The sequence below is a fragment of the Nematolebias whitei genome, chromosome 16, assembly GCF_014905685.2.
Source record: "Nematolebias whitei isolate Nwh7 chromosome 16, NemWhi1, whole genome shotgun sequence".
NCBI lineage: Eukaryota > Metazoa > Chordata > Actinopteri > Cyprinodontiformes > Rivulidae > Nematolebias > Nematolebias whitei.
In genome coordinates, this window is record NC_056513.1 from 43,550,794 (window position 1) to 43,575,971 (window position 25,178).

Here is a 25,178-nt window from a genome sequence, read left to right on the forward strand (position 1 = left end):
CTTACTCCTCATGTGAGTCCACCCGGGAGGTGAACGTGCTGTTGAACGAAGTACCGGCACTACTCCGAACGGTTCTCTGCTATCCTTACGGAGACGCTGAAAAGCGTTGAAAGAGAACTCTACACCGAGGCCGAACTATCGTCTGCAAGGTAAAGAGTCGATCTTCAACTGCAAAGTGTACCGTGGGATAAGCTGGGTCCAAAGGAGCGTGTTGTTCTGGTTATACAGACACATATTCCCTCATCCATCCTTTCTCTCCAGTTAAACTTCATTTCCCAACTTTAAAACTCTTCTATCTTGCCAGTAAATCATCCAGATATTTTCATAAATGTCTGTTGTAAAGCTTGAAGCAGATACCATGGCCGTATGGTCTCTGATTGTAAAGCTGATTAATTAAGCTGTTATTGTAATCAATGTTGCCAAATTAATGTAAATGTTTGATGTTAAACTTTGATTCTGTTAATAAATGACCGCATTCATTTTGATGGGTCAAAGAAAATTAACGTCTCACGTCACATTTAATAATTCAATGCACAATAGAACTCAGTCCAGAAAAATGAAAGAATCTGTTTAATTTATGGATAATATCTCACAGATATATGTTCCATTACACCTGAAAGAGTGACCTCTGACCTAGAGATGAGTGTAGACCGCAGAGTCCTGGCCTGATGATGTTGATCTTCTGTGCTGGGCCATCCTTTTGGCCAGTGGCTGTTTAGTTTCCCCGATGTAAGACTGATCACCCTCCTGACACTGAACAACATACACAACATTGCTCTGTTTGTGCCGGGGGACTGGACCTTTGGGATGAACCAGTCTTTGCCGTAATGTATTTTGGGGTTTAAAAGCCACTGGGACGTTATGTTTAGAAAATAAACGTCTCAGTTTCTCTGATACTCCCTCAACATATGGAATGACCACTGGTCTGGGTCTGGGTTCCTCCTTTTCACCTGTTGGCTGACTGGAGTCCTGTTTGGGTTTCTTCTCTGCTATCAGGAAGGCCCAGTTAGGATATCCACATTGCTCTAGAGCCTGTCTTATGTAGGATTTCTCCTTCTGCCTGGCTCCTGAGCTAGTGGGGATGCTGTCTGCTCTGTGATACAGAGTCCTGATGACTCCTAACTTGTGCTCCAAAGGGTGATGGGAGTCAAACTGCAAATACTGGTCTGTGTGGGTGGGTTTGCGGTACACCTCAGTTTGCAAATGTCCTCTATCAGAGACTGAGACCTCACAGTCCAAGAAAGCCAACTTGCCATCTTTTACATCTTCTCGTGTGAACTTGATGTATTTATCCACAGAGTTGATGTGGTCAGTAAAATGTTGGACTTCCTGAGATTTGATTTTAACCCAGGTGTCGTCAACATACCTGAACCAATGACTTGGTGGTGTCCCTGAAAAGGACGTCAAGGCTCTCTTTTCTACCTCCTCCATGTACAGGTTGGCAACAATAGGAGAAACTGGAGACCCCATAGCATACCCATGTTTCTGCCTATAATATTGCTCCCCATATGTGAAGTAGGTTGACTGCAGGCACAGTTTCAAGAGTTGACACAGTTGTTCTGTGGAAAGCGTGGTCCTGCTGCTCAGAGTGGTGTCTGATTTTAATCTTAAACTGACCACCTCTACTGCATCATCAACAGGAATGCACATAAAGAGTGATGTGACATCAAAAGAGACCACAGAATCAGCCATCCGCAACAACAAAATGAAAGATGGTGAAGCAGAACAGCTCAGAATCAAAGTTTCATCCTGCCTCAGCAATGCCAAACCACCACCTTCCAACATCAGTAGAGAGGAGAGGGATGCACTCGCCACTCTTAGCAAGGACAAAAACATCATCATTCTCCCAGCAGACAAAGGAAGGTGCACAGTGATTTTGAACCAGAAAGACTATCATGAGAAAGTTATGACACTCCTTAGTGACTTAAACACTTATGAACCTCTGAAAAGAGATCCAGGAGGTGGTTACAAGAAGAAGTTAATAGATTGCCTGAAAATTTTGGAGCAGGACAAAGCTATTGACCGTATTCTGTACCACAGACTGTGCCCAGGGGAGGCCACACCTAGTCTGTATGGTTTACCTAAAATCCACAAACAAGGTGTACCTTTAAGACCAATTGTTAGCATGATTAACTCTGTCACTTACAATGTTTCCAAATATCTGGCGTCTGTACTCATCCCTTTAGTTGGCAGCTCAGAACACCACATACAGAACACCATGGACTTTGTGGATAAGGTGAGAGATGTCATCATGGAGACTGATGAAACAATGGGCTCTTTTGATGTCACACCACAAAGACTGGTTCATCCCAAAGATCCAGTCCCCCGGCACAAACAGAGCAATGTTGTGTATGTTGTTCAGTGTCAGGAGGGCTGTGATCAGTCTTACATCGGGGAAACTAAACAGCCACTGGCCAAAAGGATGGCCCAGCACAGAAGATCAACATCATCAGGCCAGGACTCTGCAGTCTACACTCATCTCCAGGCCAGCGGTCACTGTTTCAAGGATGAAGATGTTCACATCCTGGACAGAGAGGAACGATGGTTTGAGAGAGGAGTAAAGGAGGCCATCTTTGTGAAAAGAAATTGTCCATCATTAAACAGGGGTGGAGGCCTCCGGGTTCAACTGTCCCCGTCTTACAATGCTGTGATTGCTAGTATCACTCAGCCCTCTGTGAATAGTAAACAGCCATCAGTGTGCTAATGATCCATTGTTAGGCTGATGGTCCTTCTTGAGCATGTGATCAGCTGGTTTTGGTTGTCAGCAGCCAAACTGGTTGATCCACTCTGAGAAGGTGCTATTTAAGAGACTGAGCTGAATACAGCTCCTCAGACTGAGGAAGTCTCTCGGATGAGAGACGAAACGTTTCTACATTTTTTTGTTTGTTTTGTTTTTTTGAATATCCAGAGGACCAGATTGAACTTTTTTAGATTTTTCTACCTGGATTATTGAGCATGCATCAGGATATAATTGAACAAATCATTCTAAAGAGACTAATCAGAGCTTTATCACATTCATACACCGATGGGACACACATCGGAGGCAACGAGGGGTTCAGTGTCTTGCCCAGCGACACTTACGAGGCATGTGACTGCTGGTGGATTGGAACCCCCAGCTCTTGTATCGGAGGACGACTGCTCTAACCACTCAGCCACAGCCGCCCTCAAATACAGATATAAATCATGTGAAATAAGCTAGATTCATTTAGGTTAGTAAAATTGTATTTCTGTCTGTATTTCATTTTATGAGTGTTTTGGATAAATAAAACCTCACTGGCTGCCTCCTGATGGTTATTCACAAACCTGTTAATCACAAATAATAAAGATGCACTGATAATCTAAAAAGATGGGTGCAGAAGTTTTACTTTATTGTGGATTTTCTCAGATCCACAGAGGCTCAAATACACAGAAATCTTTTAGTTTTGTTTAGCTTTTGCATGTTTTAACGTAAGGCCAAGACCTATCAGCTTGTTCGTGGTGATCATGATTGACTGCAGCTGATCACTTCTCTCTGCCAGCACTTTTGGGATTGATCTATTCTCATCTGTCCCCCTCAAGAGAAAGGAAGATGTTTTGATATTCAAGAACCAAAACAGATGGTGTTTCTAGGATTAATTGTACAGACACTTGCCAAAACATTAGAATATCATGGAAAAGTTGTTTAACTTCCATAATTCCATTCAAAAAGTTAATCTTTAATAGATGATAGATTCAGGGCCCACAATTTAAATGATTTCAAGTATTTATTTTTACATCATTTGGGCTTCCAGCTCATGAAACCCAAAAAAACAGGATTTCAAAAAATTTGAATAATGAGAAGACATCAGCCCACACTACTCAGTTTTGCAAAAAAGAATAAATAAATTAGGATCACAACAAATCAATCAAAATATGGTATTTTCAAAATGATATGTCAATCTTCAACACTTGGTTGTGAACCTCTTTGTCTTAATCTCTGCCTCGATGTGACGTGGCATTGACTGGGAGTTATGGAAGCCCAGATTTCCTTGATGCTGTCAGATCTTCTTTGTTCTTGGGTCTGGTGCTCCTCATGTTCCTCTTGAGAAGACCCCATAGATTCACAGTGGGGTTTAGGTCCGGCCAGTTGCTGACCAGTCAAACACTGTGACATCAAACCAGGTTTTTGTGCTTCTGGCAGCATGGGCAGGGACCAGGTCCTGCTGGAAGATGAAATCTGCATCTCCATACAGATCCTCAGCAGAAGGAATCATGAAGTCCTCTAAAACATTCTGGTAGACTGGTGCGGTGACCTTGGATTTAAGAAACCAGAGTTTACCAACACCTGCACGGACATTGCACCTCAAATCATGACTGACTGGATATTTCACACTGGACCTCAACCAGTATGGGTTCTGTTCCTCACCCTTCTTCCTCCAAACCCTTGGACCTTGATTTCTGAATGAAAGGCACACTTTACCATCACTGGAACCGAGGAACCCAACAGTTGTAGTCCATCTCCCAGATGCGTCTGAATGTGGTGGTTTTTGAAGCTGTGACTCCGCCTCATTCCACTCTTTCTGGATCTCTGACAGATTCTGGAATCTTCTCTGTTTGATAATCCACTGAAGCCCACGGTCATCTCTGTTGCTGGTGCATCTTCTCCTGCCACATTTTGCTCTTCCACTAGACTTTCCATTGATATGCTTGGACACAGCACTCTGTGAACAGCCAGCCTCCTTAGCTATGAACTTACCCATCCAGTGGAGGGCATCAATGATGGTCTTCTGGCCAGTTGTTATGTCTGCAGTCTTCTCCATATTGAACCGAACTGAGACAATTGAACCAAACTGAAGCAATTTAATGACACCTGGGGAAACCTGTGCAGGTGCTTTGAGTTTAGTAGATGATTAGTGTCACACTCAGTTTAAAACATTCATGTCCTGCAACATTTGGGCTGATTTCTTCACATTATTCCAATTTTTTGAATTCCTGTTTTTGTGGGTTTTATGAGCTGGAAGCTCAAATTATGTAAAAATAAACAAATAAATACTTGAAACCATTTAAATTGTGGGCCCTGAATCTATAATATATTAAAGATTAACTTTTTGAATGGAATTATGGAAGTTAAACAACTTTTCAATGATATTCTAATTTTTTGGAAAGGGTCTGTATGTATACAGAACCTCAGCGAGTGGAGCCAAAGCAGGAGAGGCATTGGCTCAGTGGTAGCTCAGTCAGGGCTTCAGGATCGATGTACTGTATGTTCTGAGCAGGTGTTCATCTCAAAAGACACACAGAGCATCAGCCTGCTGATTTCTACTGAAAACCAAGAGGAATTCATGGGAGAGTGACTGTGTTCAAACTCTTACCAGACAGAGTGAGCTCGGTTAGGTTGTTGTGGGTGTGAGTCCCAGGGGCTGTGAGCAGGGCAACAGAAGAATCGGATATGTTCTTGCAGTGAGCCAGGTCCAGTTTCTCCAGCTGGGGCATGTGACGCTGCAGGAGTCTCAAGGTGGACTCGCTGATATCCAGACCGGACAGATGCAGCGTCACCATGTTCCTCAGACGGCTGCGGGACGACTCCAGACCTGCACACACAAAGGAGACCGTGAATAGAATCTGGAAAGCTCATTATGGGATGGACTTTAGTTGATTGAACATGTGATCTGTATACACAGTGTTCTATACTTGTTTTTAATTTTTTTCTTTCTTTTTTGGCCTTCAGGTCTTTTACACTAAATTTGTTGCACAGTTTCAAATTGCTCTGGTGTGGAGGGCGGGGCTTCAGATGACGGGCGGGGCTTCAGATGACGAGGTACCACATCAAGAAGAACAAAGCTATATTATTGCCTTCAGGAGACATGGAAACTTACCAGACCCACATACACCCCCGGCTAATAATATCTGAACAGTGAAGTCAGTTGCATTCCTTTTTGTCGAATAAAACCATTTAGGTTGACATCAACAGATCTTCAGGGAGGCCGCTGTCAATGAGGGGGAACTGGATCTGGAGGAATACAGATCTGCTGTCCTAGGTACATCAAGTGTGAAGCTGTCACCACCACCAGGACTGTGATGGACTGTGACCCGAATCAGAAACCCTGGCTGAACCCTGTCCATACTCTGCTGAAAAGCCAGGGATGCTGCCTTCAGGCTTGGCGACTCACAGGAACTGGGGAGGACAAGGAAAGAGCTGGCTGCTGGTATTAAGAGGGCCAACGCAACAAACGCATGGAAGTTCCAGGGACATTTCTCTTCACAGGACCCATGGAGCATGTGGAAGGACATCAAGTGCATAACAGAATATAAAAGCAGGGGCGAAAAATGCCCAAGGGACCCATCACTGCCTGATGCTCTTAACAAGTTCTATGCCTACTTTGAATATCCAAATAGACCACCCAGCACTCACCTCACCATCTGAAGAGGAGTTCCTCAGCGTGACCTCAGCAGAAGTAAGGTCAAGGTGTCTTTATTGTCATTCGCACCACATGTGGTTAATGTTGGTGAACGAAGGACCTTGAGGAGGATTAATCCTCAAAAAGCATGACAAATAAAGAAACTTCAAAGGATTCAAGGTTCTTTATTCGTCATTCTTTTTTTTGTCACGTGGTGCATGTGGTGGAACAAAATTGTGTGTAAAGGGTCCCAGTTACATTCAACAAAAGTATAAAATGTAAAAGAAAAATAGTAATAAGATCTAAGATATGAGCTAAGAAAAACGTTAACTAAAAATATGCTATGCACTAGTAGTACTGTATATAGAGCTGGCCGATATATCGATATTTAAAAAATATCAATACAATTTTTTGGGGGGCGATATAAGTTGAGAAAATATCGATATAAAACGATATAGTTTTATACTTGTAAATCCTCCAGCTGTCTTCTTTCTCCCACGCGGCCCCTCCTTCTCCCTCCTTGTACACAAACACACAGCCCCATAGCACGCTCCCCTCCTTCCTGCTTCTCCAGGAGGTGGGCTATGGGCTAACGCTTTAGCCGTCTTGTTCCACAGCTGAGCTGCCTGAGGAAAGCGGGGCAAAAAGTGTTTGTGCTGGGTGAGTGGGGTCCTTCATGATGCAGGTGGCCCTCTTCCTGCATCTGGAGGTGTAGGTGTCTGTGATGGTGGGGAGGCTGACTCCAACATCTTCTGTACAGCCTTCACCACTCTCTGCAAAGCTTTTCTTTCTGCAGCTGTGCAGCCTCCATGCCACACGTTGATGCTGGAGCACAGGATGCTCTCCACTGCACACCTGTAGAAGGAGGTGACGACTGAGCTTCCCAGATCAGCTCGTCTCAGCCGCCTGAGGAAGTAGAGTCTCTGATGAGCTTTCTTGATCAGGCTGGTGGTGTTGTTGCCCCAGCTGAGGTTGTCATTCAGGTGCACACCCAAGTACTTGTAGCTGGAAACCACTTCCACCGCAGATCCTCCCACGACCATCTCCTTCGTCTTCTTCACACTGATGTGAAAGTTGTTCTTCCTGCACCAGCTCTCCAGGTGTTCCACCTCCTTGCCTGCAGCTGGAGGCAATGTTGTTTGTGATGCATCCAATCACCGCTGTATCATCTGCAAACTTGACAATATGACATCCTGGATGGGTAGGTACACGGTCATATGTGAGCAGAGTGAACAGTAGAGGGCTCAGCACACAGCCCTGAGGGGAGCCAGTGCTGAGGGTTATGGTGGAGGAGAAGTTGTGGATCCTTACAGACTGAAGTCTGTTTGTTAAGAAGTCTAGTATCCAGTTGCAAATGGAGGGGCTTAGTCCTAGTGTGAGTAGTTTGTCCATCAGGGTTTGGGGGATCATGGTGTTGAAGGCAGACGTGAAGTCCACAAAGAGCATATGGACATAGGAGTCCTTCTGCTTTGATGTGGGTCATGACCTGTTTTTCGAAGCATTTAGCAGCTATCGGGGTGAGGGCTACTGGTCTGTAGTCATCCAGACCAGTCACTGTAGAGCTCTTTGGGACTGGGATGATGGTGGCGGTCTTCAGGCAGGTGGAAACTAATGTACTCCAGGACTGAGGATGTGTATTCTTCCAGGTCTAGCGCTCCCTCATTTTCAGTAGCTTCTCTGAAGACCTGCCAGTCTGTGCATGTGAAGAAGTCTTTCAGTATGGCGTCACTATTCTGCATCCAATATTTAACTTTCTTTTGTATCGTCTGGAGCGTCTCAGCAGGGGGAGGTAAGCAGGGGCCAGGAAGATGGAGATATGATCAGAGTCCTAGGTGGGGGCGGCGTTGTATGCATCTCGTACATTTGTTTAAACACGGTCCAGCGTGTTGTTTCCACGTGTTGGTGTTTGCTTTGCAGCGAGCTAATATTATCATGCAGCTCCTGTAGAGCGTCGGTAGGATTTGTATCCTGAGCTATGTAAATGACTGTTATAAACACCAGTGTTTCCCCTAGTTAGCTTGCCATGGTGGGGTGCTCATCTCATCCATGATTTTTGCTGATGGGGGAGACAGAGACATGTCTGAACGCAGCTTGTACTAACAGTTTTTGAGCAGGGGCGGGGGGCGTTCAACATGAGGGAAGAGGCAATGTGAGTGCTGCCTTTGGCTTTTTAGCTAGAGAGCCTGTATTTTGCACCACTAGCTTAGTGATATGTCAGTGCCGGGTGAGGGTGGGAGGGGCAAGTTCAGTTTGGTAGGCGAGGTGCTCAGTTCTGTTGATGGGGTGGGGCACCCCGCCTGTATAATGGTAGGGGAAACACTGAACACCACTGTGAACTTGAGGGGTAGATAACGTGGTCAACATTTCACTGTTAGCTGTTCCAAAGCCTTGGCACAATGGTGGTTTATCAGAGTACGATTTGTGTACTAACTTTTACTCACGTAAATGCATACCCCCCCCCCCCCCCCCCCGGACTTTCCCGTTAGCTCGCTGCAGTGGACCGCTCAGAGAAAAAGTCTGTCATCTGTCAAGTCGAGTCGAACCGTGCTGTACCACTACTAATGGAAAAGAGGCAATAGAGCCAGCGCCTGACTGGTTAAACTGCCAACACTCAACTGATTTAAAGCATTGGAATGTTTTTCACTGATAATTTCATCAAATGATCTAACCAGACAAGGTTCTGGTGATTTTTTACAGTTTTCAACTGGATGAGAATTCTTGTCACTTTTTAATTTAGCACGCGCTTGTGATGCAAGATTCTTTACACTCTAGTCATTATTATCAGTAAAAATTGACTCAATTATAGGCATTTTGTGATTTTTGTTATCAGTTGCAACCATCTTAAATCAGATTGACTAAAAGTTAATTATTTGTTGAAGTACATGCAGTGATTATTGGAGTTGGAGTAAAATCCATCCATGATCAATGAGATATTTTTCTAGCAGACAGACTGACAAACAGACCCATGCATGAGTGACACCTTCAACTGTGCTCATTTACTGACCAGGTGGAGTGATGATTTCTTTAATCTGTGCGTCACCGATCCCTTCACACCAGCGCAGATCCAACAGACGCAGATTGGGCAGAGTGGGAGAAACCAAAGCAGACAGACAGGACCATGGCAGACCAGTCACGCTCAGCTCTCTCAGACCTGATGACACACAAAGAAACCAGGACAGGTTGATGAAACCCAAGGTTCTTTCATAAAACAGTTCAGCTCAATGGCTGCACACACCAGTCCGTCTTTGAGACAGGTGTGGAGCAGAACTCAGCTGGGCTCAGCGTCCGCCTTGTGTTATTTACAAAACCTGATGAAATAACTCCGTTTAGCGATCCTCTTTGTGTTAACTATTTTTAATGAACTACCAAGTTGCTGTGTGTCATCACTGATTTTTTTTTTCTTCTTCTTTCAGCTGCTCCCTTCTTCAGGGGTCACTACAGCGAACTAACTCACAAAGACCTGGTGACTGTTGGATGCCCTTCCTGACACAACCACAGACCACCGAGCTACCACAGCCCTCTGTGTGGAGCAGAGCTGCCAATTAAGGCACGAGGGGGAGCAGATGGTGAGGGTTAAGGGCCTTGCTCAAGGGCCCAGAGTGGGACAAATGAGGGTGGAGGCAGGCGTGGGTGTTTCACCTTTCCCACCCACATTTTCATGTTGTCGGTCCGGTGAGTCGAACTGGCAACCTTCTGATCACAAGCACCCCTTCTCTAACCTCTGCACTACATCATCATTGATATTACGTCGTTAATAAATTTGTTTGTCGTTTAACCCCACAACTGGGCGGTTGCACACTATTGTCCTCACATCATCACAATATGAGGATGTGGCAAGATGGCGCCTGTGTTTGGCTTGGCCTCTGCCAGGTTGTTTGCTTACTTCATGCTATTTTATTGTTGTTTCTGTCTGGGGTGGCTTCCTTGCGGACATATGACCGCCACTTGCTACTGGCGATCAAGTCTGTGATGGTCAACCTTCAGTGTCATAAAAACGGAGTTACATTTCCACCACCGTTGGAACCCGGCGTCCCTCCCGGCGTCCCTCCCGGCGTCTCTCCTCTCTTACCTGTGGATCCACCCCTGCTCTGGACACGCAGACAAAGAAAGCGGGGGGAAGTGAGCCGGCTTCTTGGTGCTGCTCCGTCGGCTTCAGAAAAACGAGGCAGCATCCGGTGCAGCCAAGCAATTCAACCTCAGATATGTTGGTGCTGGACTAGTTCAAACGCTCCCAGAAGTTTCCCACACAGGTTGTCACCTGAAGCTGTGGGCATCCAAAGTTCACCGCGGGAGGAATCCTGACTCACTGCGCAGCTTGCCACGTCATCCCGATGCCGCTGTGGACCCCTCTACACGGTCAGCAGCTTTCTCTGTTCAAATGTTGGTAATTAATGCACGCTCTGTTGCCAATAAGTCCTTCATTTTAAATGACTTGTTTCGCTCTGAGAGCTTAGACTTTTTGTTTATTTGAGACATGGCAGCGTGAAAATGATGTTTCACATCTCCTGGAACTCTGTCCTGAGGGGTGTTCTTGTTTATCTGCACCACGGAGGACAGGCCGTGGAGGTGGCACAGCTGTCATCTATAAAAGGACTTTTCTATGTCAAATGATCACGTCTTCTACTTACAACTCCTCTGAGATGATCATGGTCCGAATAGGCAAAGTTGAGCCTATATATGCCATCCTGGTTTATTGACCACCTGGACCTGCTTCACCTTTTCTCTCAGATTTTCAGGATTTTTTATATTTTACATTCAAGCTAAATAGGATCATCATCTCTGGAGATTTTAATGTTCATGTTGATGATCCAACAAACCATCCCGCTATGGACTTTCTTAATATTATGAACTCTTTTAACTTCTCACAGCATGTGTCTGAGCCTACTCACACTGCAGGCCACACTTTCGACCTGGTTTTTACTTATGGACTCACTCTTAATAATCTACATATAAAACATGTTGTTTTCAGTGACCATAAGGTTGTCTCTTTTAATATTTCCTGTTATTTGGAGACTTTTTCTCAGGTTACCAGTAAGCACAGACGCTTTATTGACAGTTTTGTAGTCGCAGAGTTTTCTTCCCTCTTTTCATTTACAACACCTCCCGATGATGACGATGATGATGTGGAGCTTCTGGTTGACTCTTTTAATGATCACTGCCTTACTATTCTTGACAGTATTGCTCCTTACAAAACCCGCAGTGGGCCCGTTTACCGCTGTTCACCTCGGTTAAACAATCAAACTCGAGAACTCAGGCGCTCTTGTCAGAAAACAGAACGCTTGTGGAAGAGGACTGGTCTGGTTGTCCACCGGGAATATTTTAAGGAGCTCCTTGGTGCTTATAACAAGACAGTTAGTGAAGTCAGGTCATCGTATTTTAGCAATCTCATTCACCTGAGCACAAATAATCCTAAAGAGTTATTTGATGCTATCAGCAGTTTTGTATCTCCTCCAGCGCACCAGGCTTCATTAACCTCAAACAACGACTGTAACATGTTTCTCCGTTTTTTTGTAAAGTAAGTGATGGACCTGAAATCCAATATATCTCCAAGTTCCTCTACTTTTCCAGATGAGCCTCAGTGTTCTGAGTCATTTTCTTCTTTTGTTCCGATTACTTTAAATGATCTGACCTCATTAATTGTCAAAATGAAACTTTGCTGAAAAAATGCTCTGTGCTGGTCCTGTTAGATCTTAGTGCTGCTTTGATACTGTCGACCACACAACCTTATTAAACAGACTGAAGGTTGCAGCTGGTATTTCTGGCTCAGCTTTGGACTGGCTCACATCATACCTATCTCACAGAACTTTCTGCATCAAGACGGCCAGGTTCTCCTCTGATTATGCCCCCTTAACTTGTGGGGTGCTACAAGGCTCAGTTCTGGGCCCACTTTTGTTTTCCTTTTATATTATCCCACTTGCCAGCATTAGTCAATCCTTTTTTGATATTTCCTATAACATTTATGCTGATGACATTCAGTTGTATTTTTCATTTAGACCACACCAGCTAAATAAATTGGCCATCCTTGTCTAATGTTTGTCCCGTATCGGTGACTGGCTTGCCAGTAACTTCCTGGTTTTAAACACCAGTAAGACAGAGACTTTGATTACTACTCCCAGTCATTTTCATCCAAAAATCAATCAGAAAATTGCCTCTTTCTGCCCAGTAGCCAAATCAAAAGTAAAAAATTTAGGAGTCACATTTGACTCATCATTAGGCTTTGAGTCTCACATTAGAGATATTTCTCGTTCTTGTTTCTTTCATTTAAGAAACATCTCTAAAATACAACCTCTGGTCTCCAGAACTGATCTAGAGAAAATTATTCATGCTTTTGTGTCATCACGTCTGGACGACTGTAATGCCCTTTTTACCTGCCTGGACAAGTCTTCTGTTTCACGTCTACAAGTGATACAGAACGCAGCTGCCAGACTTCTCACCAAATCCAGCAAATACTGTCACATCACTCTGGTTCTATATTCACTACACTGGCTCCCAGTTGAGTTTAGAATCCGTTTTAAAGTTCTTGTGCTGACGTACAGAGCTTTAAATGGCTCCTGTGTATCTTTGTCAGCTTTTAACCAAATACTCTGCTGCTCGTGGCCTTAGCTCCCAGTCACAGAACCTCTTGGATGTTCCACGTATGTGGCTGAAAACTAAAGGGGACAGGGCCTTTCAGTCAGTGGCCCCCAGGCTGTGGAACAGTTTGTCCCTGCAGCTTCGTTCTGCTGACTCTGTTGAGGTTTTTAAAAAGCAACTGAAAACACTTTTATTCTCCCAGGCTTTTATGTCGTGATTTTTTTTTATTGTGCTTCTTGTAGTTCTTATGCTTGTTTTATTCTTTGTATATTTTAGTGTTGATTTTTATTGTACAGTGCTTTGTGATTTTATGTCTGTGATAAGCGCTTTATAAATAAACTTTACTTACTTACTTACAATATTGAGCTGTGGCACCGTTTACTTTTTCACACGTCAGCGGTTTTGTCTCTGTCACTACTTGGCTTGGCAACACAGGGGCACACCAGAGGTGTGCTGGCTTTGACTCCCCTCGCCACCTCGGTGTATTCAGAGGTCATACTGAGGCAGCCAGAACACGTCTCTGTCTCTGTGACCCTGTCCACACCTGGCACTTGGATAGCGTTAAATAAAAGGTATGAACTACTTCAATAAATACTGAAAAGGTTTTCCCTCAAACCATGTTTGCAGGCAGTGTGGACCCTTTATCAGCAAACACCTGTCAGTATGAATACAAGCCATCCTGATCTGAGCTGTTGGACCTCCTCCTGAGCTGAAGTGACCCCACACAAGTTAATACTGCAGATGGGCAGTAGTGTCAAATCTTCAAAGTCTGGTCAAAATGGGCACATTTGAAGAATTAATGTGGCCACCTCAAACTTATTTTTACAGCAGCGCCTGATAGGGACAAACAAAGCTGCTACTCAAGCTGCTTTTCCAGTTGGGGAGGCTTGAATGTGAGGCGGGTCTTATTACTCTGGGCTCATGAGACACGCCTCCTTTCATGAAATCCATTCCATAGTTTGAAGCCAACATGCATCATGGATCAGAAAATGGATCGGTCACATTGTCGCCGATACCGATCCGGAAGTTTAATTCTAATTATTTTTGGACCTGCTGTGGTCACTGTAAACTAAAATATTCTGTGTCAATGAGAGAACAGCTGTTTGTGCAGCACTTTGTCACAATATTTGCACTGTACCAATTAAACACAGAACTGATGCTAAATTCACAGTAAAGCTGATGGTTAGCACACCTTGTTACCATGACGAACATTACCGTTCGTGTTTAAACTCTCCAGTTGTTGCTATTTCACTGAGGTCAGTAAAGTCACATCATTTTGAGCTTTTTCTGATCTTGTGTCTTGTGTCTTCCTCTTCAGGGAAATCCACCAGAGATCACCTCCAGCTAAGAAGTGTGTGATGACTGAACTCTGAACTTTTCCAGGGACAGGTGGGAGCAGGTCCAAGAGGCTGTGAGTACAGAGCTTCAGGGAGCCCTTCCCTTGAAGATGACTCTTCTTTGGTGGAAAGACAATGAGGCTAAATACAGCCACACTGCAAAACTAGCAAAGCTCTACCTCTTTATTCCTGCTACTGATGCCAGTGAGAGGTTTTCTCCACCGCTGGAGATAATGTCACTGCAACTAGATCTGAGCTTTTGGCAGAAAATGTAGATAAGTTTGTCTTTTTGGCCAAAACCTTAAAACTTGATTAGTTAGATTGTAAACTGTTGCTGCATATTGTTCTGGTTCTGACTGTTATTGTATTTATAAAGATTTTTATTATTGTTAGTATAGTTTTTTTATTGTAAAGAGTGACGTTTATTTAAAATATCATCCAAATGGGTCGCTTGTATTTATTTTTATACAATCATATTGTTTACTTAGCATATTTTTAAAAGAAACATTTTGTAAGTCTTTATTTTGTCTTTTTTGTACCGAAAATGAACCGAACCGAGCCCTCCTTGAAACTGAACTGAACCGAAATGTGATTTTAGCGTACCGTTACACCCCTACTACTTACCTCATTGTTCCATATTTTCCTAACAGAGCACTTCACTCTCAGACTGCAGGTTTACTTGTGGATCCTAGTTTCCAAAAGCAGAATGGGAGGCAGAACTTTCAGTTCTCAGGCTCCTCTCTTGTGGAACCATCTTCCACTTTCTGTCTGTGAGGCTGACACACTGTCCGGTTTTAAGACTGGGCTTAAGTCTTTCTTTTTGATAAATCCTATAGTTAGTGTTGGCTTGGGTTTCCTGAGCTGTCCCTTAGTTAAGCTGCTAAAAGCTTAGACTGCTGGAGGACAAACTGACCACGTTTCCTCTCTCTAGTGCTGTCTTTACTTACTCTACCTGTGTTGTATTTGTAATTGTTTCTATCTTAACCTGTTTTTTTGTCTTTCCTCCTATAGAATGTACATCTGGACCTGTCTGTCTGTGTTTGTCTGTCTGTCCTTCCTGTCCTCTCAAACCCAGCTGGTCGAAGCAAGATGGCCGCTCATCCTGATCCTGGTTCTGCTGGAGGTTTCTCCCTGTTAAATGGGAGTTTTCCTTTCCACGGTCTCCTTTGTTCTTGCTCAGGATGGGAGACTGTGACGAAGTGAAGACTCAACACAATCTGCTGCTTCTTTAAAGTGATAACTTTTACTAACGGTCTTTTATAATGTAGGTGAATGTTTATGTTCAGTGCCCTGAGACAACTTCTGTTGTGATTGGTGCTGCACTCAGTTGAACTGAACTACACCCATTTTGTCACATGAGTCCAGAGAGCCCATGTGATCCTGACTGCCCTTACCTGGGAGTCTGGTAAGAAGGCAGTTAAGCTGTCTCCTGGCCAGCGGGGTCCAGGATAGGTCCAGAGAGACGGGCTGGCGTTTGACAATTCCTGCAAGGGCCTGGTTACTCAGCGGGCTGCACCGACTCACATCGATTCGACTCCACAGACGCTTGTCACAACTCCTAAACAACAAAGAGGCAGGACTGGACGATTAATACAGTGATGGAAGCCTGCTTTGAGAGAAAACTGACTCAGGATCATCTACAACAAGCAGAACATCCATGTGTGTGTTTATTTGTGACGTACCACTTGTACCAGGCCTTACATACTGTCATGCAGACCAGGAGCTCAGCTCTGTTCAGGTATTTAAACACAGACACCCACAACTCTTTGTCCCCCCCTCTCTCACTGCCCACGTCTTTAAAGGATGGCGACGACAGCAGAGATGGAATCAGGGTGGTGGCTGCAGATGGAGGAGCAGCCTCGTCTTCATCTGAAGATGCAGACTGGTTTCTGTTGCCTTTATCGGCCTGGCTTCCTCGAACCCGAGGCCTATACGATCAAACACAATATTAAATTGTGTTCTATACACAAACATTTGCATAGTAGGAGAGAAATGGTTACAACTGGTACACATTTTCAACATTTTCACATTTTCATATATATCATCAAGCCATTTGGTTGGTTTTGGTTTGTTTCCTCGTTGGCTTGTAAATAAAGATCTTGAAAGACAAAAAAAATATGCATCTAAAACTAGCAGGTCTCGAAACAATGCATACCATCTACCACCTTTAATGCCAACATTTTAATTGAATATCTCCCCATCTGTTTGTGCTCTTACGTGCTGTGAAAGACTCTCAGCTACTACCACACCCAAACTAAGACTGATTAGGTGCAGCAGCCATCTTGAATTGGACTGAAGCAGATTCAAGATATCGGTGTGCTGTGAAAGACTCTCAGCCACATCAAGTTTTAACTCAATATACTGTACACTGCCTGGACAAAAAAAAAAGGTCACACACTAATATTTCGTTGGACCTCCTTTATCTTTGATGACATCATGCATTCACAGTGTCATTGTTTCAATAAACTTCTTCAATGTCACACGATCTGTTTCATCCAGTGTTGCATTAATTTTTCACCAAGATCTTTCATTGATGACTAGACACTAGTCATGATGGGTGCATCACTTCACCTGCCTCTCTTCTTACCCTGATGCACTCATCACTCTGGAACAGGGTCAGTCTGGACTCATCAGACCACATGACCTTCTTCCATTGCTCCAGAGTCCAATCTTTATGCTCCCTAGCAAATTGAAGCCTGTTTTTTTCCCAGTTCGTCTCACTGATTAGTGGTTTTCTTAAGGCTACACAGCTGTTCAGTCCCTATTCTTTGAGTTTCTTCACATTGTGCGTGTGGAAATGTTCTTACTTTCAATATTAAACACAGCCCTGAGTGCTGCTGTTGTTGTTCTTCCATTTGATTTCATCAAACGTTTCAGTGATCACGATCACGATCATTCAGGATTTTTTTCCGGCCACATTTCTTCCTCGATGACGACGAGTCCCCACTATCCTTCCAGTTTTTAATAATGTGTTGGACATCTTAAACAAGTTCAATCTGGTCCTCTGGACTCCAGAGGACCAGATTGAACTTTTTTAAGATCTTTCTACCTGCATTAATGAGCATGCATCAGAATGTGTTGGACAGTTCTTAACACAGTTTTAATAGTTTCTACAATCTCCTCAGATGTTTTCTCTGCTTGATGACTGCCAATGATTTGACCCTTCTCAAACAGACTGACATCTTTTCCACGACCACAACACGGTTGTTTAAGAAAGGAGAAGCAACTCATTGCACTAGTTGGAGTTAAATAACTTGTTGCAGCTGAAAGATAATCGCCCATGCAGTATTTATCCAATATTATGATGTCACGAGCGCCGCTGAGTTTAGATTTGTGAAAATTGACAAACGTGCACTGTTCCAGTGTTGTCACTGTGTTATACAGAGTAAATGTTATTAATAAATTTGACATTAAACATAATCCAAGTTGAAGTGTTGCATCATTTTCAGCCCCCGTTTTGGCATCTGCATTTGGTAGAAGGCCAAATTGACAAAGACCGTGCAGAATAATGTAGTATTTTAATTCCACAGCAGAGAAAGTGATGTAGTCTCTGTAAGTAGGTCTAGGGGAAAAAGTATAGGTAGTGGTATCGGATATAGGCCAAAAATTCAATATTGTGCATCCCTAATATATACAGTACAATACCATATACACATACACATGTGTATATATATATATATATATATATATATATATATATATACACAAACCCTTGCCAAAAAATTTGAATATCATGGAAAAGTTGTTTAACTTCCATAATTCCATTCAAAAAGTTAATCTTTAATAGATAATAGATTCAGGGCCCACAATTTAAATGATTTCAAGTATTTATTTGTTTATATTTAATTTGGGTTTCCAGCTCATGAAACCCAAAAAAACATGATTTCAAATAATTAGAATAATGTGAAGAAATCAGCCGACACTACTTCTCAGTTTTTGCAGGAAAAAAAATAAATTAGGATCACAACAAATCAATCAAAATATGGTATTTTCAAAATGATATGTCAATCTTCAACACTTGGTTGGGAACCTCTTTGTCTTAATCTCTGCCTCGATGTGATGTGGAATTGACTGGGAGTGATGGAAGTCCAGATTTCCTTGATGCTGTCAGATCTTCTTTGTTCTTGGGTCTGGTGCTCCTCATGTTCCTCTTGAGAAGACCCCATAGATTCTCAACGGGGTTTAGGTCCGGCCAGTTGCTGACCAGTCAAGGACTGTGACATCAAACCAGGTTTTGTGCTTCTGGCATCATGGGCAGGGACCAGGTCCTGCTGGAAGATGAAATCTGCATCTCCATACAGATCCTCAGCAGAAGGAATCATGAAGTCCTCTAAAACATCCTGGTAGACTGGTGCGGTGACCTTGGATTTAAGAAAGCAGAGTTTACCAACACCTGCACGGACATTGCACCTCAAATCATGACTGAGGATATTTCACACTGGACCTCAACCAGTATGGGTTCTGTTCCTCACCCTCTTCCTCCAAACACTTGGACCTTGATTTCTGAATGAAACTTTACCATCACTGGAACCGAGGAACCCGACAGTTGTAGCCCATCTCCCAGATGCGTCTGAATGTGGTGGTTTTTGAAGCTGTGACTCCGCCTCATTCCACTCTTTCTGGATCTCTGACAGATTCTGGAATCTTCTCTGTTTGATAATCCACTGAAGCCCACAGTCATCTCTTTTGCTGGTGCATCTTCTCCTGCCACATGTTGCCCTTCCACTAGACTTTCCATTGATATGCTTGGACACAGCACTCTGTGAACAGCCAGCCTCCTTAGCTATGAACTTACCCATCCTATGGAGGGCATCAATGATGGTCTCCTGGACAGTTGTTATGTCTGCAGTCTTCTCCATATTGAACCGAACTGAGACAATTGAACCAAACTGAAGCAATTTAATGACACCTGGGGAAACCTGTGCAGGTGCTTTGAGTTTAGTAGATGATTAGTGTCACACTCAGTTTAAAACATTCATGTCCTGCAACATTTGGACTGATTTATCCACATTATTTTAATTTTTTGAATTCCTGTTTTTGTGGGTTTTATGAGATGGAAGCCCAAATTATGTAAAAATAAACAAATAAATACTTGAAATCATTTAAATTGTGGGCCCTGAATCTTTAATCTATTAAAGATTAACTTTTTGAATGGAATTATGGAAGTTAAACAACTTTTCTTAAACAACTTTTCTTAAACAACTTTTCCATGATATTCTAAAATTTTTTTGGAAAGGGTCTGTATATATATATATATATATATATATATATATATATATATATATACACATAAAATGTTTGTTTTAGTTGCACAGCTTCTGTCTATCAACCTGTGGCTTATAGATATTTTCTCCCTATTTAACATCAGCTTTACATTCCAAACAGAACCAGTATTGTTTCAAAGTGAAAGGTATCTTGTTGGGAGCTCTACCTGCCAGGACCTCTGGGTGTAAGAGAGTCAGATGTTGAATCTGTCGTCCTGAGTCTGGATGGTTTAGAATGAGCGACTTTCCTCTGGATGAAGCCTTGCTGACCCCCACCTACTGCAGCTGTCCATGGACCCATGGCGGCTTCTAGCTTTGGAACTATAGAGCCTGAAAAAAGACAGACACAGTGGGCTGTAAATGTAGACCCACCCTTGGTATTTTTGTTAAACTAAACGTTGCACTGTGGAAATGGTTCTTTGTCCGGACAAAAACATTAACCGAACAGAATATTTTATGTGCCGTCCCTGGGCAGAAGTTCTTGTACACAACTTGTTCAGTATCCAGCACCAAAATCCCCAGATTATTATAATATTTTTATTCAACCTTTATTTATACAGACTAGAACGAGAGTCCTGTGAGACCAGTGCGCCCCCCCCCCCCCGATCATTAAAAATTAGTGTGTGTGCATGTCCAGATACAGTTCGATAAGCCAAATGGATTTGGAGTTGAGTCGGTGGTTTGTTTGTTTTTTACCTGTGCAGATAATCTAGCTGGTTCCTTGGCTAATTTAAAGAGGCAGAGCTGAAACTAGTCTGCTGCCTTCATCTCCTCTGAAGATGGAAATAGGTAGACATGATGCAATATGAGAATAAATATCGGTGTGTTTTTAGTGAATTAATCAAATGTTTGATTCATCAGTACACTGTATCGTGAAGAGAAAATACATTTTTAACAGAACAACCCGCACTGGGTCTGAGATGAAGGAACGTCTCTGTTGAGACAGATTCCGACCCAGTTAAGAAGGCTATGCTTACCAGACTGGGTCTTGGCCTGATGGGGGTGCTGTAAGGTGACTGTCAGGTAGGAGCCACTCAGCAAGTCATCATTCAAATCAGACACCAGGAGGACAGGAGGTTCTGGATCTGAATCCCAGTGCTCTTCCTCCTCTTCATCATCCCTTTTCATGTCTTCATCTTCTATTGCGTCCATCTCGTCTTCTTCAGGTTCAAACTCCTGACCCTCACTGTCCTCCTCATCATAGTCTCTCCTACGTCTCCAGCGTCGGCGATGAAGTCGTTCTTTGTCTCCTTCACTGTCACCCTCCTCCTCCTCCTCCTCTTCGTCGTCGTCATCATCATCATCGTCATCGTCGTCATCATCATCATCGTCATCGTCGTCATCATCATCAGACTCCTCAGATTCATCTCCTCTTCGATGCATCCTGGAACCTCCGCGGAGCCTGACGCCTCGTCCTCTTCGACCCACCTCCCTCATGCCTAACCCTCTTTTTGTTCTGTGGATGGAGGTGGAGCCAGGACCTCCTCTGGTTCCTCTGTGGGACAGACCTCCTCGCAGCAGGCCTCTTCTGTTGGCACCAAATGCCCTTCTGGATGAGTGGGTCCCTCCTCGAGCAGAAAGAACCATCTTTCTTCTCTGAGATCCTGTACAGATTACAACAAAACAAGAGTACTTCCCTGAGATTCCAGCAGTTTTTTCACAATACTTTAATTCCACAAAAAAACTTCTGATAAGATAAAGTGTTTCTGGTTCAGTTTTAAAGCAGACAAACCATCGTCATCACTGGCTGAGTCGTCCCCATCGTTGCCGTGTAGGTGTCGTCGGTAAATCTTAGCTATACGAGCATCCAGCAGGGAGGAAGATTTCCTCTTCTGAACATGAGTGAGAAGACAGAGAAACATTAAAGATAATATACAAAAATTAAAGGAACAAACTGGCAGTAAATACTAAAAGTAGCAGAATGGTAGTCAAAAGCTAGAGTTTAAAAAAAAGGCTTGTCGTCTTCTTCTTTCGGCTTGGTCGCCACAGTGAGTCATCCTCCTCCATCTCACTCTGTCCTCACTCCAACTACCTCCATGTCCTCTCTAAATGAATCCATATATCTCCTCTTTGTCTTTTTCCAGACAGCTGCATTTCTAATATTCTTCTACCAACAATATACCCATTGTCCCTCCTCTGGACGAGTCCAAACCATCTCAGTGTGTCCTCTCTAACTTTATCTCCCAGCTGTTCAACCTGTGCTGTACCTCTGATGATCTCATTCCTAATCTTCTCCATCCTTGTTACTCCCAAGGAGAACCTCAACATCTTCATTTCTGCCACTTCCAGTTTTGTCTAGGGGTGCACCGATAGCACTTTTCTGGCCGATCACCGATTTCTAAAAAGTCTGACCTGCCGATTCCGATTTTGGCCGATACTGATTTTGTTTTATAAGCGACACTGTCACGTGTTATAAGGTCACAATGCACCTTCAATTTTCCAATCTTATTTTATTGAAAAACATACCCTTGAACAATATCCTAGAAACAATACAAACTTGTTTTAACTGGCCATGAGGTAGTGCTCTGAAATATAAATGAAGTTTAGACAATTGTTGTTAAAACTAAAAAAATCTGTAAAATCGGTTTCTCATGCAAGTATTGGCCGATTTCCAATTTCCCAAAATTAAGGAAATCAGGGCCGATTTATCGGTGCACCTCTAGTTTTGTCTCCTGTCTTTTGTCAATGCCTCTGTCTCCAGACCATACATCATAGCTGGTCTCACCACTGTTTTGTAAACTTTTCCTTTGACCTTTGCCGAGACCTTTTTGTCACAAATCACTCCTGAAACTTTTCTCCATCCACTCCATCCTGCCTGGACTCTCTTCTTCACCTCTTTACCACACTCCCCATTTTCCTGGACAGTGGACCCCAAGTCCTTGAAGTCCTGCACCTTTGTGACCTCTGCTCCTTGTAGCCTCACTGTTCCACCGGCCTCCCTCTAATTCACACACGTACTCTGTCTTACTATGACTGACTTTCATTCCTCTTCTTTCAAGTTCATACCTCCACTTCTCCAAGTTCTCTTCCACCTGTTCCCTGTTCTCACCACAGATCACAATGTCATCTGCAAACATCATAGTCCATGGGGATTCCTGCCTGACCTCATCTGTTATTCGATCCATCACCAGAGTAAACAAGAAGGGGCTCAGAGCTGATACTTGATGCACTCCCACCTTCATCTTGAAGCTATCTATCACTACTATAGCACATCTCACCACTGTCCTGCGGTCCTCATACATGTCCTGTACCAGTCTAACATACTTCTCTTCTACTCCAGATTTCCTCATACAATACCACACCTCCTCCCTCGGCACCCTGTCATATGCTTTTTCTCAATCCACAAAGACACAGTGGAGTTCTTTCTGACCCGCTCTGTACTTCTCCATCAGCATCCTCAAAGCAAAGATGGCATCTGTGGTGCTCTTTCTTGGCATGAAACCATCCTGCTGCTCACAGATAGTCACCTCTTGTCTAAGTCTTGCTTCCACAACTCTCTCCCAGATCTTCATCGTTTGGCTCATCAACTTAATTCCCTTGTAGTTGCTACAACTCTGTACATCACCCTTGTTCTTAAAAATGGGCACCAGCACACTTCTTCTCCATTCCTCAGGCATTTTCTCAACCTCATATATGCCATTGAATATTTGAGTCAAAAACCTCACTGCCATCTCTCCAAGACATTTCCAAACCTCCACTAGTCATCAGGTCCTACGGCCTTCCCCTTTTTCATTCTTTTCAGAGCTTTCCGGACTTCACCCTCTCTAATCTTTCCCACTACCTGGTCCACAGTTTCTACAACCTCTAATCTTCTTGCTCTTTCATTCTCTTCATTCATTAGCTCCTCAAAGTACTCCTTCCATCTTCCCGTCACACTCTCCTCACTTGTTAGAACATTACCATTCCTATCTTTAATAAGCCTAACCTGCTGCACATCCTTTCCAGCCTGATCCCTCTGTCTTGCCAATCGGTACAAGTCCTTCTCGCCCTCTTTAGTGTCCAGCCTCTCATACAACTCATCATATGCCTTCTGCTTTGCCTTTGCTACTTCCCTGTTTGCTCTACGTCCCATCTGCATATATTCCTGTCTCCTCTCTTCAGTCTTCTCACTGTCATATTTCTTATTGGCTAACCTCTTTTTTTGAACAGCGTCCTGCACTTCACTATTCCACCACCAGGTTTCCTTACCATCCATTCTCCGTCCAGATGACACACCAAGTACCATATTTTCTGCCATACACGTCGTTCTGCCCGATAAGTCGCATCAGTCCATATTTGTCTAATAAAGTGGAAAAATCCATAAATATGTCGCTTCACTGTATACGTCGCATCTATTATGCATCACAACTTTCACATCGCATTTGTTACACGTCACCGCTGACTACCCAGAAATGTGGGCTGAACCCAGAAATGTGGGCCGGTGTTGTGCCAAAAATCGATGGGCTGCCAAATGGCGGCCGCAGGAGCATGCACGGGAGGACTTTAACAAGAATTTAACAAGATTAACATTTAAAAACTGTTATTTGTTTGCTCAAAATTATAGTAAATGTGTGTCTAAGTCTAACGTTTGCTTAATAAACGCACTTTGACGGTTAAATCAGCTGTATTTCAAAAGCTGATACGCGGAAGTAAACGCGTGCACGCGACGAGCTTCTGTGCAAATTTAACACCTGGAGAGCTGGTGCAAAAAGAATAACATTCACATCGATGTGAAGAAAACAAAAGAGATGATTGTGGACTTCAGAAGGAACAAACACACCTAAACCCCCCTGAACATAAGAGGATCTGCGGTGGAAGTGGTCTCCAGCTACAAGTACTTGGGTGTACACATGAATGACAACCTCAGCTGGAGCAACAACACCACCAGCCTGATCAAGAAAGCTCTTCAGAGACTCTACTTCCTCAGACGGCTGAGACGAGCTGGTCTGGGAAGCTCAGTCCTCACCTCCTTCTACAGGTGTGCAGTGGAGAGCATCCTGTGCTCCAGCATACCATTCCATACCAATTTATTTCCAAAGCACTTAAAATACAACAAGCAGCTGTCCAAAGTGCTGTACAAAATTAAAAACAAACAAAAAACAGTAAAACAATAAAAACACCTAAATATATATATGTATATATATAAAAATAATCAGAACATCATAAATAAAAGAATATAACATTAAGACACAGATGCTGACTCACTCTAGGTTAAAAGCCAATGAAAAAAAAAGTGTTTCTAAACGAGTTTTAAAAACAGAAAGTGACGGGGCCTGCCTGACCTCCAGCGGCAGCTCATTCCACAGTTTAGGAGCCAGAGCTGAAAAGGCTCTGTCTCCTCTGGATTTACAAAAGGTACAAAAGGTTTTCAGGACTGCTAAAAGCATCTGGTCAGAGGATCTAAGAGCACGTGATGGTATGTAAAAGTGAAGCTAAGACCGTTCAAAGACTTAAAAACAAACAATAGAACTTTAAAATGAATTTGAAACTGGACAGGAAGCCAGTGAAGGGACATCAGAACTGGAGTGACGTGCTCACGCCTGTACCAGTCAAAAATCGTGCAGCGGCATTTTGTACCAGCTGTAACCGTGAGAGTGAGGCCTGGCTAACTCCTATGAACAGAAACATAAAGTTTGTTTTCTCAGTCATCCAGGTATATAACAACAAAA

At 43.4% G+C, this 25,178-nt stretch overlaps 1 protein-coding gene across 1 annotated transcript in view; it reads right to left on the reverse strand.

Moving 5' to 3' along the window:
- kdm2aa (lysine (K)-specific demethylase 2Aa) overlaps positions 1–25,178 on the reverse strand; it is a 72,829-nt gene that overhangs the window by 6,234 nt on the left and 41,417 nt on the right. The window contains exons 18-24 of the mRNA XM_037690014.1: positions 21,263–21,362; positions 20,508–21,134; positions 19,698–19,860; positions 15,949–16,194; positions 15,661–15,824; positions 9,361–9,507; positions 5,331–5,549 (exon numbers count right to left, since the gene is read on the reverse strand). Of these exons, the coding sequence (XP_037545942.1) occupies positions 5,331–5,549; positions 9,361–9,507; positions 15,661–15,824; positions 15,949–16,194; positions 19,698–19,860; positions 20,508–21,134; positions 21,263–21,362 (1,666 nt within the window). The remainder of the gene's footprint in view (positions 1–5,330; positions 5,550–9,360; positions 9,508–15,660; positions 15,825–15,948; positions 16,195–19,697; positions 19,861–20,507; positions 21,135–21,262; positions 21,363–25,178) is intronic.